General features: G+C 41.0%; 1 protein-coding gene across 3 annotated transcripts in view; it reads left to right on the forward strand.

The window, feature by feature from the left end:
• Positions 1 to 19,641, forward strand: part of DNAI1 (dynein axonemal intermediate chain 1) — a 137,192-nt gene that overhangs the window by 23,594 nt on the left and 93,957 nt on the right. For all 3 annotated transcript variants that reach the window (XM_068667934.1, XM_068667936.1, XM_068667935.1), the window contains exons 10-12: positions 5,927 to 6,011; positions 6,891 to 7,008; positions 9,468 to 9,511. In XM_068667934.1, the coding sequence (XP_068524035.1) occupies positions 5,927 to 6,011; positions 6,891 to 7,008; positions 9,468 to 9,511 (247 nt within the window). The remainder of the gene's footprint in view (positions 1 to 5,926; positions 6,012 to 6,890; positions 7,009 to 9,467; positions 9,512 to 19,641) is intronic.

Raw genomic sequence — 19,641 nt, forward strand, 5'->3', positions numbered from 1 at the left:
GTCTTTTCCAACCTAGATGATTCTGTGATTGTATGAAAATTAAAGATTGATGGCTTCAGCATTTGTTCTTGTCTCAAGTTAGTAAATGTAAAACTGGGTTTTGTGGAGTTTCCAACTCACAGGTTATATAGTTTGGGCTACACTTATTGATTGGAACAGAGCTTTTCCTACCAAAGACTTTCTGAGGACATCCTGCCTTTGATCATTGCTGAAGAGTAACTGTGGAACATCAAGCAGGAGATGTGGCTGACCTGTACAGAGGCTAAAATCAAGGATCCCAAGGCTAGAAATAGTAATTGGTTTCTGCCATTGTTTATGTAAGGCTAGCAGCTGAACAGGAAGAGACTGTGATAGCTACTGAGAAAGCACAGGATTCAGCCCAAGGGAAAGAAGAGAAAGAACTGAATGAACATTACTGGAGCCGGATCTCTGATGGAAGCTTTACTATGATAAGAGACCATGAAAGAGAAGATCCAAAAAGTCGAGCTGCAGCTGGAGTTGACAGTAAGGGTCAGGTGAGGAGTTGAACATAATGAATTAAAAGAATACTGAGGCCCAGGGAGCAGATGACTGGGTGAGGAAGAACATGATCCATGAAGAAGAATGTGGCCAAAGGCAGAGAAGAGAAGGAGCCTTGAAGTGGAACAGAAGGGCCTTGCTATGGGAGAAGAGGTAGAATTAAGGAACACAATGCACTGAAGAATGAGGAGAAAAAGCAGGAAAGACATGGTTTGGCAAAGAGAGAGGCAGCTAGCAGAAAATGGAATTGAGACAACCAAGGATTCCAGCTGAAGGAAGGATGAGTATGATGTAAAGAACAATGTGAGTGAATAAAAGACAGGGTGATAAAGTATTTGTCTGGTGCCTGTGATGATGTGTTCTTTTAAATCTCTTAGTACGTCTGTCACTCAAATGGAGCTACAGAGAAGAGGATGTACTACATGCAGAGAAGGGATACAACATTTGAAACCTTTCCTCAGTTTTCAATAAAGGGAGCAGAAAAGAAGATGAAGAGCATGGAATATCAAAGGGGAATGATGCAAAATTTTCTGAGATGAAAATAGTTGTAAGCAAAGAGAAACAGGCAGAAGCATTGCATCTGCTTGTCCTGTTCTTACTGTTCCTGAACCATCTGCTTATGGCTCTGGTTAAAGAGAGGATCTTGGCCCAGAGATACTTGTGGTCTGATCCTGCACAACCCTCCTCGTGTTATGTGAGCGAAGAAATTACGGTGTCTGAGGTAGAAGCAAAATTAAGCAGAGCTTAATGCACCTAAATTGATGAAAGGTGGCTCCTCTCACTGTGAGGTAACAAGACATGAAATCACAAGTCTAATAGTAAGAATCACAGGTCTGATAATAAAGGATCTTTCAAAAGAGGGGTGGAACTATGTAGTTGGAGAATAACAAGGATAGATTATATGTAAGAGGCATAAAAATGGTTCCATTAGTCTTACCTGTACCAATACATGGCAATAGATTTAATTCGGAGGGAAAAAATAAAGAAATGGGAGTAAATATGAGAAAATAACATATATGTTTGCCAAAGGTAGGCTGTATCCAAATAATCTCATCTTTCTTCGTTGGTAAGAGGAAAGTTGTGGTTTCCCTTAACAAGGAAATTGTAGTAAAGCTAATCTAGCTGAAGTTCTGTAAAGCTATTGCTATAATGCCTTTGGGGAAATGATTAGGTAAACCAGAAGGGTTGTTACTGGTACAGACTGAAATAACTGGTGGAGAGGAAGGCTGTGCGTTTTGGAGTATTAAAAAATCTTAGATAAGGTGAGGGCTTACTATTGAAATGGCAGGGAGAAACATGAGTGAATCAGCTGGCGAGCTGTGGCTCTGAAATGGCAGGTACATTGCTAGAAAATTGTGTATGAGGGTAAGCAGAAAAATGATATTTCTGTTATGTCTGTCCCACAGTAGCATTCCCTGTTTCTGAGATATGCCCAGTGAGATAGCCCAGACCACAGGTTTATAATTCTCATTTGGAAGCTCATGGATGACCAGCAGTTATTTTTGAAATAACAGCTGAAAACCACATGCAATTAACCTTCACATTAGTGTTCGCCTGCTCCTGTTCAACACAAGGAGAGGGTGGGCTGTTACCAACTCCCTTGTCTTCATTCTGCTGCTTACAACGTGTCAGTATTAAAAAATAATGAAAATGAACAAATTAGCACAATTCTAGAAAGGAATAACTACTTGACAGCATTCAAACTGGGGTCTCTATTTGGGATTTGCAGTGGGTGCTTGCAGTGCATGGAGGTGTTGGCTGGGCAACAGAGACCAACATGTCTGTACCGTGTTTTTTTCTTTGAGAGCCTGGAGTTCTTGTAGTAGCAGTATATGTACTGCAAGAAAGATGAGCAGTTATTGCATTGGTTTTAGGGTGGGGTTTGTCTTCTGGATATAGTGATATGTCAACAGAAGCCTTGTTTCATGCTGCAAGAAGCGTGGAGTTGCACATTGCAACTGGCCAGCTGCTGAGAGGCAAATGTGAAGCAATTAGTGTTGATGAATAGTAGAACAAGACCAGAACATTTATTTTCAAAGTACCAGCCCATTATCTATCTTAACATATGATTCAAGTAACATTATAGCTGTTCTAAAAATAATTTATGCATGGAAATAAATGAAACAAATTTGTTAGCTGATTAGCTCTCATTTGGCTAGTTACCCCGGAGTTGCCCTACAAAGAAAAAAATCAGTTTCAAACAGATCTTTAAAAAATGAAATTATGCGTATCATTCCCACTGAAGATTTATTTCAGTAGGATACAGAATAAATCAAACCTGAAATAGCACAGGATCCAGTGAGAAAATGACTTACTCTGATGCAGTTAAATGCTAAAAAATGTAGTTATTCATGGCTGCATTGCTAACAGCTTAGCTACCTAATAGGAAAGCTCACATAAAGCTCTTTCAATTTATCTGGACAGTCTCCTGCATTGCAGAAAACGTTCCACTGGATAATGCATTATTTCTGTAATTACAGGCTCTTTTTGTTTTAAACTGCTTACCAATGACAACAACAAAAAAGATTTTATAGATGTCGCAGGATCTAGCATTCATCTTTGAGAACACAATAAAGCAAGTCTTGTCTTCTGCTCTTCAGTCCAGAATGATGATGTCTCTGGTTGGAAATTCAGAAAGTTTGCAGTGCAGCTTTCCTTGGATATGTAGGAGAACAAGAGCTACAGTTTTGCTCATGTCTGTAGGGTACAGCACTGCTGTTCTTCCCAAGCTCCTTCCAACAGGACAGGCATGTTAAAAGGGAAGAGAGATTTTTTTTCTGCATAGTAGGTGAATAACAGCTTAGCTAACACACCTGGTGAACCAGCAGGACTCCGTGGGATCCATTCTTTATACCTAGTAATGATGTTTTTTTCAGTGTTGGAGAGAAAATTATTTATTGCTCTTTGCTTTTTCTAAAACAAGATGTAACCTTTTCAACATTTAACCCCTGTCAATTAAGCTTATTCAGAGGAATATACTGGTGGCAGCCAAGGCCTTTTTTTAATCACTATCCCAATATTGCTGGACAAATGTTAGCGAAGGTGAATTGCTTCTTTTTTTTTTCCCCCTTTTTTTTTTTTCTGGGAAATGGTTTAAAGAACGACAGGTCTTATTGTGGCAGAAGCAGTAATAGCAACTTAAAGTCAAAAGAGTGAAATCCCAGCAATTGAGAATATTGATTTCTACTTGGTATGTTTCAAGTATCCTCTTTCTCTCCCTCTTCAATTTCTCTCAATACTTATGAAGTCCTAGAGTCTAAGGAATATTTTGTAGAAAATTAAACTGTTGACATTTGAAAACATATGTCCCTGTGCTTCTATAATTCTGAACATGGCAGTAATTTTTCTGTGTGGTTCTCAAGAAGTCCTCCCACTGTCCTAGGAAAAAGCTGAAGAACACAAGAGTGGTCAGGCTGATTCAAATCAGGTCTCTAACCATAAGTTAACGTGTAAAGAAGGTGGAGAACACAGCAAGTGTACATCATACCCCGCCTAGCCCCAGATATTCTTCCGGCCTTCAATACTTACAGCTGTTTCCTAGGCTTGATGTGGTTTGGCACACAGGTACTGTGTATCTGTTCAGTCTTCCTTGAACTCATGTAAAATTCTTGCATCTGCAACACCCTTTGACAGGGAGTTGCACAGATGTTGTCCTTCTGTAAATCATCTCATTTTCTTTGTTTTTAAGATGATTTCCACTAACTTCACTTGACAGCCCTACTTTATGTATTGTGACTAGTCATCTACTGTCCATCCTCTCAGCTTTTTTTTGGATTTCACAGACCTGTTTCACGTCTTGTTATGCCATCTCCTCCAGACTGGCAAGTCCCAGCCCACTCAGTTTTTCCTGGAACAGAAACTATCCCAGACCATGAGTCATCCCTCTTGCTCTTCTGCAAACTTTTCCAAGTTCTACTTTATTCTTTCTGAGGTGAAAAAGACTGTAGACATTAATGAAGATGCAGGCAAACTGAATTTATGAAAAGTGTTATAGATTATAAGATTGCTTTTTTTCTCATTTGTCCTGTGATCTCTATGCTCTTGCAGCAAGACTTTGTTTTTGCTGAGTTTGTGCAGGGCCAAAGAAAGAAGCAGAGGGCTGGGATGCACCTAATCCAATGTTGTATTCTTGGTTCTGATTGTGACTGTGCAATGGCTTTGACAAGTCATTTCATTTTTTTTTATTTTTATTTTTTATGTACAGACCACTCTGTGGGCTGTGCCAAGGATGGCAAGTTTCTTTTTAGTGTCCTCACTGAGAAGGAAATCATGCTGTGCTGGCAGCCATCAGTCCCTGGCAGGGGGTTGAAGATGAAAGGCTTTGAAACCTTGATGGGACTTTGGGGCAGCAGTTGTAGGGGGATTTGGATCCTTGGAGCAGCATGCTGTCATAGCAATTTCCATATGCCTTGGTATTCTCACATAATTATGCACAGCTGTGCTGTCATCATCCTCATGGTCCTGCACAGTCTGGGTGCTTTTAAGCTCTGTCCCTCCAGTTACTGGCACATAGACTTATTGTCCTACTTGCTGGTTAGCTCAGCTTGGATTTTGCTTGTGTTCAGTCAAACACACACAGGATTGGACACTCACACAGAAAGAAGTTGGTACTGTGGTGATCAGGCACTGGGCTCAATCAAATGAGCATACCGACCTGCCATATACCAACCTAGGGACTGCTGGCCTTGTGAGATGCCACTCCCCCAAAGGTCTCCAATACTTGCATACCTGAAGCTCTTTCTGCATACCTTCACACCTACAGGTTTACCCACATGTGGTGTTTCTTGGCAGGGAGGATGGGATTGTACGCAGTATCAAAGCAATTTCAACAAAAGCTGGATAGGAAACTGTCTTTTGCATGTTTATTATATATTGTACAAGCTCATGGATCTATGTATACATCAAGTTGGAATTACCCAGTGATTATCTGGAGGATTTCTAAATCCTGTGATCTTAACTTAAGAGATGATACTGTAAAGCTCTCCAGGCAGATACGAGAGGATGCTGATGAATGATCAAACATGATTGTGTTACTGAAGCTATTGAACTATTACCAGGTGAGGTGGGGGAGGGATCATGTGTGTGCTTTTAGCTCATCCCATCATGAGATAGACTGGATGAGCTGAGGAAGACAAGACTAACCACCTTTGCAGACAAGCATCTCGCCATTGAACTAAATCAGGAACAAATTCCGAAGTTACTGCAGCTCAGGTATAGATGGCATCTTGCTGAACTTACAGAATTATTGCCTTAATTCAATTGCCCTTATCATTAGGTGCTAATGTGAGGAGCTTCAAATTATCCTTTAGCTCAGATAAAAAGACTCAAGTTTTTAAGTCACAAGAGGTCTGAAGGACTTGTAAAAAGGATATAAATTTTCTCTTCCTTGTTTATCTTTTTTCAACAGAGTGATGATATAACCAAGATCTCAAAGGCTGCTAAAATTATGGAACGAATGGTGAATCAGAACATATTTGATGACATTGCACAAGGTATGGCCCTGCAGGGAGATGCGGTTTGCACTCAAGCCAGGAATTCCTGCACTCCTGCAGGAATTCTTTCCTGCAGATGAGTGGCCACAGCTGTAGCAAGAATCACAATAGATCCTGTGGGGAAGCTAGGAGGAATTTTGGCAAAAGATGCCGAGGCAGAGGTTGACAGGGGAAGATTGGAGTGCAGTTAGTGCCTCTGTGAGCAACTGGCTGGTTACCTTATGGCATACTGGTGTCTCCAGTGCTCAATGTTAGAGAAAAAGGGCTGAAATGAACAGGGCTAGCAATTGCTGACTCACACAAGGCAAACAGGACAGCAGTCTGCCATCACTTAAAGGAAATGCACATCATCAGTGTTCAGAGCAGCGTGGGCCAACAGATCTGGTAAGCATTGCCCTCCTGATGCCCTGCCCTCCCTCAGCAGGTGGTTCCTTCCCTCCTGGATGCAGGTGCTGGTGACAAAGCAGACAGTGCAGAGCAACCCTCTTGCTGGCATACAGGCCCCATCCACAAGACATATGTAGTGCTGATGTTATTTTGCAAGGGTTTTCCTATCTTTGCTCAGCCACCTCCTGAAAGGCCACAGCTAGATCAGGGAATGGCTTGAGGTCATTCCTTGCTTGGGGCTGCTGCTTTCTTTTTCATCCTTTGTCTGCTTTCAAATCTTCAGCTTTTTGGTTTAAGGACTTGGTGCTGGTTAAAGTGCATTTACAAGACTTAGATGCTGTTTTGGGGTTGAGATGTAAGGACTGAAACAGTTTTTATACTAACAGGTTGTACAGAGGCCATGAGGCTCTTTCAAAGCTTGTCTGTTACTACAGCATGCTGATGTATTTCAGGTTTATTCAACAAGACCTATTCTTTGATTCTTGTTTTTAGATTTTAAATATTTTGAGGATGCCTCCGATGAATACAGGGACCAGAAAGGAACCCTCCTCCCACTCTGGAAGTTCCAGTATGACAAAACCAAGAGACTTGCAGTTACTGCCATCTCCTGGTAAGTCTCTTTAGTGCAAACTTGCTCTCAGCTGTTTTGCAGGGAAATGCAATTAATTATCATGCCACCTTACGAGGCAGTGCTTGTTTCTGTGGGAACACTTTTTTGAATAATTACAGTCAGCTCCTTTCACACCTAAACATGCCAGGTGCTTCTGGATGGGAAGCACCTTGTGTGAGGCTGAGTATGCCAGGCGTGGGACATTCAGCAAAAGGTGAAGGTACAGCAGGCTTGGGGCAGTGCTAGGACAAAGTGAGTACAGTTAGCAGAGCAAATAAGAGTCCCTTCTTGGGAAAACTGGGATGGACATATAGTGTCTTTAGATATTCCAGGCAGTGGAAGCAGGGACATGTGGCCTGGGATGCCATCTGGATGTGCTGGGATGGGATCAGGAAAGCCAAAGCACAGATGGAACTGAACTTTGCAAGAGATTCAAAGAATAATGAGAAGGGATTCCATAGGTACATTTGTCAGAAAAGAACGGCCAAGGAGAACATACCTCCCTCTGATGGATGAGAAGGGAGACATGGAGAAGGCTGAGATAATGAAGAAGTTTTTTGTTTCAATCTTTACTGCCAGTCAGGCTTCCCATTTCTCTCAAGTTCCTGAACCTGTAGGCAAGGGCTGGGGGAGCAAAGTCCCTCCCACTGTAAACAAAGAGCAAGTCTGAGACCACTTGATGAAATAGAGCAGGTACAACTTTATGGGACTGAATGAGATGCATCCCAGGGTCCCGAGGGAACTGACTGATGTAGCTTCTAATCCACTCTTCATCATATTTGAAAAGTTATGGCAGTCAGGTGAAATCCTCAATGACTGAAAAAGGGGAAACATCACTCCCATTTTCAAAACAGGTAGAAAGGAGGACCTGGGGAAGTACAGACCAGTGAGCCTCACCTCTGTGCCTGGAACATCATGGAACAGATCCTCCTGGAATGAGGCACTTGTAGGACAAGGAAGTGATCCAAGCCAGCACAGCCTGTTTATTTCTGATCAGTCCAAAAACTGTCACTGTTTTTAAAGTACCACTTTAAAATCAACTCTTGTTTTTTCTGAGGTGTTATTATCATGGTAATTACCATGAAAAAATACTCATCAACAACCTGGATTAGTCCTTTACTTTTTAACATGATTCTCCCGAGAACTGTTTTGATCATGCGCATAAACGTGAGACTTACATAGCCCCTGCCTTGTGCTCCTCTGCAGCCAAGCCTCTTCCCACTTGTTTGTGGGGCAGTGTGATCGCATCTGTGTCTTGCCAAAGAGGATCTATGGAGAGACAGAACAGGACTGCAGTCTTCTGTCTTTTCAAGCCATTGCAGTTACTATACTTTAATAGAATACTGAGGATGTAGTTGTGTGATAATTACAAAATAGCCCTAAAATGAGGTATAAAATTGGGGATAAAAGGCATCTTTTATAGGTAGCTTGTGTTGCAGTTATTCTTGCTTCAAGGACATTATAACAGAAAGATTGCCCTGGAATTGGAAGAATGACCCCAAATTGCTTTATGTAATAAGCTTTTCTAATTTAATTTTTGTTCTCATATTGTTAGCAGTGACAATGCATTTAGTGGATAGAGCAAGAGCATTAGGCTCCCTAGGTATCAGCCCAAGTGAAGAATGTGAAATGTTTTTATTTTTTCAATTCAGAATAGTCAAAGAAAAGAATCATCAGGTAAGTTTCATTTCCATTCGTTTCAGTTCCAACTGTTTCACAGAAATTTTTGTCATTGATTGTGCTGTGTGATCTTAGGGCCAGCAACAGTATTGATCTTTTTCCCATGTAAACCCTACACTAACTGTCCACAAACAGCAGAAGTTGTAAAGGTAGATGTTTTTCAAATAAAGGGATTTAAGAAGGCATAGTAGCTAATTAGTCAGTCAGTATGCTTCAGCAAATATACTGATCATCTCTTCAGTCAGAAGAGAGTTTCCCTTCTTGGTCTGTGGTAATGATAATGAATTTTTTAACTGACAGCTGTTTCTGAAAGCATCCATCATTATTTAGTGATAGGTGGGGAAACTAAGTTAATTGAATACTATTCTTTTGTGGGTTAGAAACTCCTTTATTCTTGCTTCTGAAAGATGGATACCACCACATTCCTGCCTTTTTCATTTCCTCAAAGACAGCATTTTTAAAAGTGAAGATTACATGATCATGGAGTACACAGGCCAAGAATTGATGAAGATTGATGTTGTATCTCAGTCTCTGACATTTTTATACTTTTCATCTACTGCTGTGGTCTTCAGATGTTCTGTTTCTTGTATGCATATTGAGTCCGGAAGAATTACTTATGCATGAACTTTACTAGTGCATATATTCAAAGGGTCAAGCCGTTAGACTGTATGCAGTCCTGTGGGAATGGGCTCTGATGTTAATGTGTGAAACACTGTGCATTTCTGTGGAAGAATACGGTTAATAATAAATGAAAACTTATATGAATTTTCTCATTGCAGGAATCCAAAATACAAGGACCTATTTGCAGTGGGGTACGGCTCTTGTAAGTAACAAATGCAGAAGTGTCATTGAGTGATTTAAAATATTAAACTGGTGCATTGAGATTAAATTGTATTATACTGCACAGATTGCTTCTCATAGAAAAGACTCACCGAATTTCATAGCTGTAAATTAAGATTTATCTCAAGATAGGAATTACACCTTTACATTCTTTGACATTAACAGCCTTCCACAAATAAATAGGCATAGGCAATGTTAGCCAGGGCTTCTGGTTTACGATAGTGCTGACTCTTCCTTTGGTCAAGGACTTGCCTCTAGAATCATCACTTAATTCTTTTTTTCTTACCTGATGCTCCGTGATTGGCATTTCCCTGTTCCCACTCTTTGGATTGCTGAAAGACTAGGTGTTTTTCCAGAAGCTAATGGTGAGATACTTCTTTAAATGTAAACTCATTGTTCTCTTGTAGGGGGACATCTTCTAGGGATGTCTCAGAAGACAAGCACTCCACTAGGGCACATCAGGCCTGTATGTTGTGAAAAGGCACCTCCCCTGCTGTAGTGTCAGGGATTAGATATGTGATAATTATGAGCAGCTAAGGACATCTCTGGTTCAGACTTTCCTGTGTTAATCCATTTTAACTTCTATCCAGTATTATTGCTCTCACATTCAGGAAATAGAATTCTAACAAGTTGATATTTTCTCACCATTTTTGTGCTGTTTTGCTATGTGCCTTGAATCTACCTGCTCAGTTTATCTTTGGATTGTTTTTTGTTTGATTTGTTGTTGCTTTTGTTTGTTTTGTTTTTCATTTTACAACATGGGAATCATATCAACAACCTTGCTTTTCCTCTTGTTCAGTGTCTCATTGCTACAGACAAAATGACTGCTGTATTCTGAATTCATTTCTTCACATCTCCTCTTTACTCCTGTCTAGACAGAACAGTTAAGTCACTGTGAATAAACTTTCTCTCTTCCATTCTTCCACTTGCTTCTCTTCTCTAGCTCTACCCAAAGTGCTGACTATAATGAACAGCTTCTTAGGCAAGGGATGACATTCTAGTAGATCTCCCCAGGACCACTGCTTCCCAGATGCGGTGAAAACTCAATAACTGAAATTATTTAGCAGGTATTCTGTATTATGGCGCTGGGCATGGGGGAGATTGTGCCTAACACACACACACACAGGGTTACTGGCAGTGTGCTTCTATTAATGGGATATGTGTGTGTTCATTTCATTTCCTGTAAGTCTCTTGCGTATTCATTAGGTCTCCGAATAACCATTAACATAGGTTCCTGCCCCTATTCGCATGTGTACTGGAGCCCTTAGGTGGTCGTTGGGGTGTACTCTGGTGGTCTTTTGGTGAAGGCCAGAAGTCTTCTTTGCTGCTAAACTTCTGACCTGTACTTTTTTTTTGACAGACTTCAGCAGTCCAAGCCTGTTCTTGCTGGTTCTATTAACTGTGTGTACACCGTCTTTTCCTCCCTTATCTTTAGGGTCATCCTGTCCTTATGGTTGATTTGCAGCGTACTCCTTGTCTCAGCCCTGTCCTTGTGGTTAATATACAACATACAGCTGTATTAGCTAAAACTTGCAAAATCAACATCCTTTACCTTGTTCCCTGTCTCAAAATCCTAAAAGAAAGAGAGCAGTTGAGAGACACGTTTTCCTGGGGTCTTTCTCACACAGGTCTTTCTGACGCAGGAAGTGTTGGCTCCTCAATTTTATCTTCTCAGCGGGGTACTCCGTAAACTTCTGAGGTCCTTTCAAAGTGCGTCTGAGACTTGCTAGGACTCTAGTCTTTCCCACTATGTAGTTCGTGTTCAGTCACATTGCTGGCATTTTCATATAGTGAATGGTGAACTTTACCCCTGACTTTTGCTTCAGATGGGGTGATGTTAACGAAAATGAATATAGAACTACCAAAATCCCAAACTATTTTAAGTCTCCACTGTTGGTTTTGTTTGTTTGTTTGTTTTTCCTCAGAGTTTATGAAGGCCAGAGCAGTATCCTACTTGTCCTTCTCCAGGGCATCTGCTCCTGGGGAAGATGTCCCCACCTAACTTACCAGTTATTTTGAAATGAAACAGAGAGGGGCTGAGAAAAGAACAGTACTGCAAAGGAAGCAGAGCCTTCTCCTTGCTAAAGAAAAGGGTAGGCTACAGAATGGTACTCATAATTTGTGAGAAGGACCAGGTGTTTTGACACAGTCTCCCCATTGTTTCTAGCAGGAGAGCTTTCCTTCTTCTCTGAGTGTTAGTATTTATTTTTTTAAGTAAAAACTGAATCTGCTGTAGAGCACTAATAATCCTCTGTCTGGTTTGAAATCAGTCATGGGGCTACAGGTAACCAGCGTTTGAGAATTGCAGATAGCAGGATTAGTAACTGAAATTTTTACCCTAAGCACTACAATGTCTGGAGTTCTTTGTGGAAGACAGAGAGTAGGGGAGCCAGAGAGAGGACCTTGTCAATGGGAACATCTTTGCCCAACAGCCATTTCAGTTGCTCTGTGTCTGCCTGCATATTACAGGTGGACATTTTTTGCTAGCATTCGTTGGGCTGGAAAAGTTATAGTTTGTTGTGAATATTCAGAACTAAGAAGGCAAGTTGTTTGGTGTTTAAGTGTACACTTTTTTGAGTGGATGCTGAAGGATCTCAGCTGTGATAAAATGAATAATGAAATTCAGTCTTAAGAAATGCAGTGCATGTGGAATAAAAAGCTCAGCACTGGGCTCAAAGGAAATTGCTGTTATTCAGGAAAGTAGTCCTGAGGTCACTGTAGGTGTTTCTTTTCAAACATTTGATAGTGCTCAGCAGTAGTCAAAAAGGCAGATCAAAAACTGATGGGAATTATAATGAAAGAAAAATAAAACAAAACTTCTGGATACAGTAGAAACAAAATAGAAAGCTACATATAAAGCAGCAGTAGAAACAACAATAGAAAAATAAAAAGAATAAGACAAGATCTGTGATATATTGACATCTTGATTACTGTGTGCAGTTCTGGTTTTGAACTATGAAGAAGAATGCATTAGGCTGTGGGATTATGGAAGAAGGTTCAGAAAAAGGCAACAAGAGTGATCAGAGATATATATGATGATTTCTGTATCAGAGAGCATAAACAGACTGGGACTCTTATAATAGATAAAGGAGAGGGGATTTGGTATGGCTCTCTAGAATCCTGAGTGGCAAGAGGACAGTGAAAAAGTGTCAAATGTTCATTATTGCCTATAACACAAGGATGAGAGAGACCTTATGAAATTATCAAGCTGCAGGACAAATGCAAATTTAAAATAGAATAATATAATATGTAATGAAATTGTGGACCTTTTCTTTTTGTCCTCCATGCTCTGGAAGACAAGGATATACATGGAATATAAAGATCAATTCATGGAAGGGCAGTTTGCTGCTAGCTATTACCAAGGACAAGTCCTCTGATTCAGTGAGTTCATAACTGCAAGTTGCTGGAAACTCTGAGGATGTACAAGGGGACAGACATTTCTCTTGTGCTCTTTAAGCAGTTGCTACTCTGTCCTCTTGGAGAGAAGACACTTGGCTACAGGGGCCTTTGGTGTGGTCCCAAATAACAGTTCTTATGTATTTTTCTGTGCTCTGACCATAAAACCACAGAATCACAGGATCATCTAGGTTGGAAGAGACCTCCAAGATCACACAGTCCAACCTCTGACCTAACACTAACCAGTCCTCCACTAAACCATATCCCTAAGCTCTACACCTAGACGTCTTTTAAAGACCTCCAGGGATGGTGACTCCACCGCTTCCCTGGGCAGCCCATCCCAGTGTCTCACAACCCTCTCAGTAAAGAAGTTTTTCCTAATATCCAACCTAAACCTCCCCTGGTGCAACTTTAGCCCGTTCCCCCTCATCCTGTCACCAGACACATGGGAGAATAGACCAACCCCCACTTTTCTTCACTTACATTAGTAAGGATTACATTCTGTGTGCAGTATTGCAGCATTTCATTTTTCTCTTAAAATGACATTTTTCTCTTGAAGTTAATTCCATCTGGGTCCAAGAAAAGTTCCTGTTAGTTTTCTGAGAAATGTAATTGGCCTGGCAATTTCTTTAATATGGCAGGCAGCAGATATTCTGAAGAGCAAATTAGGATCAGTCTTTGTAAAAGAAGGCATGTCAAGAAATGCTCAGGATATTCCTCATCTTGTACAGCAGAACAAAATCTTGTGCTCACAGCTCCTGTGCTCAGAGTGCTGTAATTAGGCAGGGCCTTCCCACTGCCCTGCCACCCAGACACAGAAGAGGAGATGCAAGCTCAGTGATGGTAACCTCCTGACTCAGCCTGTTCCAACAATTGTTCTAACTTAACTTACTACAGTAGGCAAGACCCTGGCATCTGTACTCTGTGGGCTGTGCAGAAGTGTTTGCTGTTTGTGTTAGAAATCAGTGCATGTAGTATGCTAAGGGTACTGGATGCTGCCTGTGTACGTTGTGCCAAATGCAAAATGCAGATGTAGAGGAAGCCCTAACTGGATCCTAAGTGGCTTGCAATCTAGATGGGTAGGTATCTCATTTTTATAGCAGACACAGAGGGCAGAGTCTATCTCAGTCAGCTGAGAGCTGGGAGCTGAGTCTCTGCCCTGAGCTTCCTCTGTAGTCAGTGGTGAGAGATCAGCACATCCAGAGGCCATCTGTCCTGCCCTAAGGGTGGTGTCCAAGAAAGGAGCTAAGTAGCTCTCTGGAAGGGATCATCTCTCCCATAGAGCACAGACTGAGCCTAGGCAGAGCACTTAGACTAGATGCTTGTCTCTTAGATGGCTAAAGTGAGGAGAGATGAATCCTGCCCAGAGCAAATAGCTTCGTGTTCACACAGGGGTTGGGGTAGAGCCAAAAGCAGAACCCAGATCTGTGGATCTGTGGTGACCATAATTACATCACCAGTCTTTTGTGCAACATGCCTTTGGCAACGCTGCCAGGATGCCAGCTACACGTTTGTCCTGCTGCCCAAAGTATACTTTCTGAAACAAAAGGTCCCTTGTTTTCTGTGGGTCCATTTCACTCCATTGCAACGGATTCTTTACAAAGAGGGGCCTAGCCTTTTGCTTGCTTTTGTATCTTGTTTCTGGAGGTTTCAACAGTGATTTACTTGGATGGGGTTTCTGATGCTAATGGCATTTCTTTGGCATGAGACAGTCTCCTCTGAACAAGGAAATATTGTCATCATAATTTGCAATTCAGGTTCTTTGCTGCCTGGATAGAATTAATTTTTATTCCCATCAGGAGGAGCTGTCTTTCTGGTTTTGTTTTTGCATAAATGAGATCGCTGGATTTCTGGCTAGACTGACAGCCTGCAGTACAGGGTTCAGAGGGCTGTGATGGGGATTGGGCTTGTGTTTTGCCTTGCTCATGGGAGCACCACAAGCCCAGGCCTTAGTAATCACCTCGATTCATGTTTCACAAGCAAGAGTGCCTCTGACAGCATTCAGAGATGGCTTTTTATGTGCAGCTCTGTCTGTCAGTACATGAGGTGAGTAAAGAAAAGCAGTATCTGCCTGGCCAGTGTACTTTCTCCTGCTATTTCTTTGCACTCCACAGATGTAACTTTTCAGTCACAAGGATGAGTGAGGAGTACAGGCTTGCACCCAGAACATGGATAGTCTTTCATTCACTGCCTGCTACTGACCGACACTGATGGATGGGCATTGAAATGAGGATATTCCCCAATGGGACATGCTCAGAGTGCTTCAGAGAGAACAGGGAGAGGAGAAAATTATCTAGGTGGCTTTAACAGCAAGGTACTGCAGCTTCACTCCTATGCTTTGTAGGCATGGAGGTTTCACAGCTGGAGGTTTCATCTCACAGCAGATCTTTCACTCTTGCAAGTCAATTGAATCTACTCTTCCTCAGTGCTCCATGAGCACGTATCACTTAAGGATGAAGTGAAGCTCTTCAAGGAATTAGCTCCACAGTGACACTGAGAAACCTTCTCTCCAGGAAAGGTAGTGAATACAAGTTAGCAGGATGAATGTAAAGTAAGATTGGCATGAACAATGAACCTGCTTCTCTTACCTTGCAGACAGCTTCTCTGCAAGGGTCTGACAGACAACTGAATGGAGAATCCATGACTACACACCGTAACTGGTGATTTGCAGAATCAGGACTTTAAAATAGGAGCTTAGAATAGAGAAAATGACTGGTAACAAAACTTGCTCGCTTCTGGAGGGTAAAAGTCATCCTGCAGGGACTAAGAGAGTGTCTTTGGAAGTATGCTGTTCTCTTTCTTTCCTTTTGTGCAAGAAGCCTGGATTCCCTCTAGAAAGCAAAAAGTGGAAACAATAATTAGTGGAGGATTCCCAGTGCACCATTCACTCCAAAGATTTCACAAAAATTAAAATCAGCTTCATGTTACACAACAATTAGGTTCATGCAGAGCCTGTTCCAAGTCCCAAAGGCTTCTGCTAGGCCAAATACTTTGTTTTCTAGCGTTTTCCAAATATTAATTTGAGAGGCACAAATCACGAGTAGTGGAAGCCAAGGTGGCCTGCTTCCAAGTTCTTCCAAGGGAGAGAAATTTGTTAGGCACCCTATACCCTTGTGGTTTCAGAGTGTGATTCTTACCTCAATATGCTGTAAAAAACCTTAGGTGTTGAAACCTCGAGTCTTGGAAGAGATAGGGCAGATATTGGAAGAGATAGGGCAGATATTCTCTGACAGAGTGTAGGATCCTGAGCATATAAGCAAAATGCTTTCACCAGGCATCAGGAAGGACTCATGATTTTCAGAGCACCATTTCAGAGTTGTGCCCTGCCCTGCCTTGCACCTTCTTTTCAGTTATGGACCGTTTATGGATTAAGATTAACTTTCAGAAAATACAAGTCCAGGAGCCAGGGTAGATATCAGGTAAATAATCAGGGTAGATATCAGGTAGATATCAGGTCTTTCCTGATCCTGGGAAAAGAGGAATCAAAGAATTGAAGTCTAAGCTCTCATCATAATTCTCCTAAGGCAAGCCTACAGCTATTCTGAGCAGGGTGAGTGTGACATTCTTCTTGGAGTCAAGAAAAAAAGTCATGGGCAGTGAGGCTGGATCCCATCCTACATTCACATGCTGGCTGGAAGATTTATCTTAAAAGCTGGGTCAAAGCTTGTGTTTTAGAATGATGCTCAATTTCCATGTCAAACTGGTGAGATCTTTACATCCCCCATCCCCCTCATACTGTTCCATCTTTGATTTGGTCTGCCTCTTGGTAAGTGGTGTCTCATTTCAAGGTTAAATTTATCTAATTTAAATTTTTAACCACTGAAGCTCATTATTATCTTGCTGGAAAAGCTTTTTGAGCTTGAAGACTACTCCCTTCTCCGTGGGTAAATGCTCATATATATTGATGAAGCATTCTCTCATTTTTCTTTTTTAGGCTGAACTCATTATGCTCTACTCAAGGTTTGTTTTCTATAAGCTATGATATATTAGTGGACTTTCTAACCTTTCGTGAAAACATCCCCATTCTTCCTGACTGCAAGTAGCGTAACTAGACATACTGGCCTGGTTTCTTTCTTATGCGTGCTTCATACAGGCACAATTTTGCTTCCTTGGGTGGTTCTCCCAGTTTTAGACCCAGCCACTGTGTAGTCACAGCTCATGGTAATGGTTATCCAAAACAACTGGCATGGGTCTTCGAGTTTTTGCTTTCCAAACTGTAGTTTCCCTTCCTTGGTGTAACTTGCATTCCCAAATGTACTATGGGTCTATGGAAAGGGCACATGCAGTGGTGCCAATTTAACTAATAGGATGCTGTAACTAAGAGCGCGCTGTAAAAGTAGCTGCCTTTTTCATCATTTCTGTGTCACCCACTGTTGTGTCATCAGACTCTCCCAGTAAATGGTTTATATCAGAATGTAGATTAAAATAAAAACATTAGCAGTGCAGGACCAAGAAATGATGCCTGTAAATCTGCACTAGAAAGCATCTCTATTTATTTCTGTCTCTACAGCTCTACTTTAGGCCTTGACAGTGAACCAGTTTTTAATCCATCTAGTATGTGCTCTGCTAATTCCATATCATAGATACATTTTAAAATGAAATGTTATGATGTGCTTAACTGAATGCTGAGGGAATACACAGATATATTCTTGTCGGCACAGTTACTTCATCAGTCATCCTGACAGAAGGGATGGCAGCTTTGACAAGACATTTACCCTCTCCATACTTCTGGAGACCTAAGTAATGGAGGAGATAATTCAGGCAGAAGGATTGGGACTCGCACTGAAATAATCTCACTGCATATAGAGAAGACCTGTGATGCTTAATTTGTTTTAGCTACTTGCTATAATGCTTTATCTGATCTTGAAATGTAGATAAAACCTTGAAGTTTTCTACAAGATCTCAGTCAAATTATGAAAATATCCACAATTTATGAAGACCAGCTCTCTGAAATTCCCAGAGACATTAGAAATTCATAAAAATGGAACTGAGACATATTTCAAAAAGTTATTAGTCTGTCTCTGTGAAAGATAGTACTTTTATTTAAAACAGGGGTTTGAGGACTAAACTTAGTCCTACTTAATGAATGCAGTGTAATTGCTGGCGTGGTTGAGAGCAATCTTTGTGACAAGTACAGAAGTGTGTGTTCGAGAAAGAGAACCCTGTGAGTCTGAAAAATCTAATTTGGCAATGCAGGCTGTGTGATTAAGAAGAATCAGTGTTAGAAATTGTACCAGGTGTTTGTGGATAATTGTCCTCTGCTATGTCAGATTTAAAGGTTGTGATGCAGCATGTGGAAGGTAGTCTGGGCTGGATTTATATAACAAGCTGCTATATTACATTTGGTAGTTTCTGATGAATGACCAACGAGCTTTAAGTAAAAGCAATAAGAGGATTGAATGCTGCCTAAGGAATTCAGATCTCTGAACCAGGCCATGGGAAGTCTCTTCCAGGTGACTTCGGGGATGTATATACATTTAAATCATGTTCCCAGAAGACACAGAAGAATGCTGGGAGCGGAGTTCCCTGCTAATCTTTCTCTAAGCTACATAAGATCATTTTTGTATAGAGAATACAGAGATTAAAGACCTTGGCAGAGAGAGAAAAAACATTTTGGACTGGTTAAATGAAATTCCCTGTCTTGCCGAAGGCTTTGCGTGCATGATTCATGTGCGGGGACTGCACTGGGGCTGGCTCCCCCACCACATAAGGACCTCTGTGCTGGACTGGGACCAGCAGGCAGCTTTGGCCTTGCAAGAAACCCCAGTAAAGCTACAGGAGTTTTCTAATATCACCCTGAATACATTACCACCAAAGGCTGATAGAGATTCATGTGGCCCACAGTTGCATGCACATACCTCAAAGGGAGCTTGATATTGAAGTCTGGATTCAATTTGCTATTTGGCCTATATTTGTGTAATGCACTAAAATGACATAACAGATCCCAGCTTTGGGAAAATGCCTCTGTGTCACTCAGTCTTGTGCTCAGCACTGATCTAAAGTTGCTAAAATTAAATATGACTTCAGAGTTCAAAGATCCAGGAAGATCACTCTGACTTTTTGGTAACAGCTAGATGTGTTGTGCCAACAAGGTGGCTTAGCTGTGAAGGTATTGTTTATTGACATGCTGGATATTTGTACTCTAAATTGAAAGACTGTCACCGTTTGCAAATGCTGCTGATGCCAGTTATTAGTGGTAGTTGGTTTATTAGTGATATATTACAATTTATGTTGAGAAAGAAAAATGAGACAATAACAAAATTAGAACATAATGGTTAGTTGCTAATGCTTAGTTGCTAATTATTTTAATTGATTATATTTGTTATAGCAGGCAGACAGAAGACCCACTAAGTAATATGCAAAATTGCTACTGGAAGGGGTATTACAATGCAGAAAACAAATACAACCAAATTAAAAAAAGAAAATTAGGAGGGAATATGTGAGTCTTGTTTGTGAATTGCAGAAGAACATTTTTAGGGACACTCAGTATACCCATAATCAAAAAAGGAAGACCCTGGAGGACATGGGTCTCCTCTGTATTAATTTATGAGTTTTGGGTGTGCTATGTGCCTTTTTAATAGCTGTAAGAAGTTTTTTCCATGACTACATTGTACTAATTAAGAGAGGCTGTTGAGAAAGAAAAGACAAGAAACAAAAATAGGGCTTTTAAATGCCTCTGAGGCAAACATATCAAAAGTTATTAATAACTAGGTCTTA

The sequence above is a fragment of the Anas acuta genome, chromosome Z, assembly GCF_963932015.1.
Source record: "Anas acuta chromosome Z, bAnaAcu1.1, whole genome shotgun sequence".
In the NCBI taxonomy this organism is placed as follows: domain Eukaryota; kingdom Metazoa; phylum Chordata; class Aves; order Anseriformes; family Anatidae; genus Anas; species Anas acuta.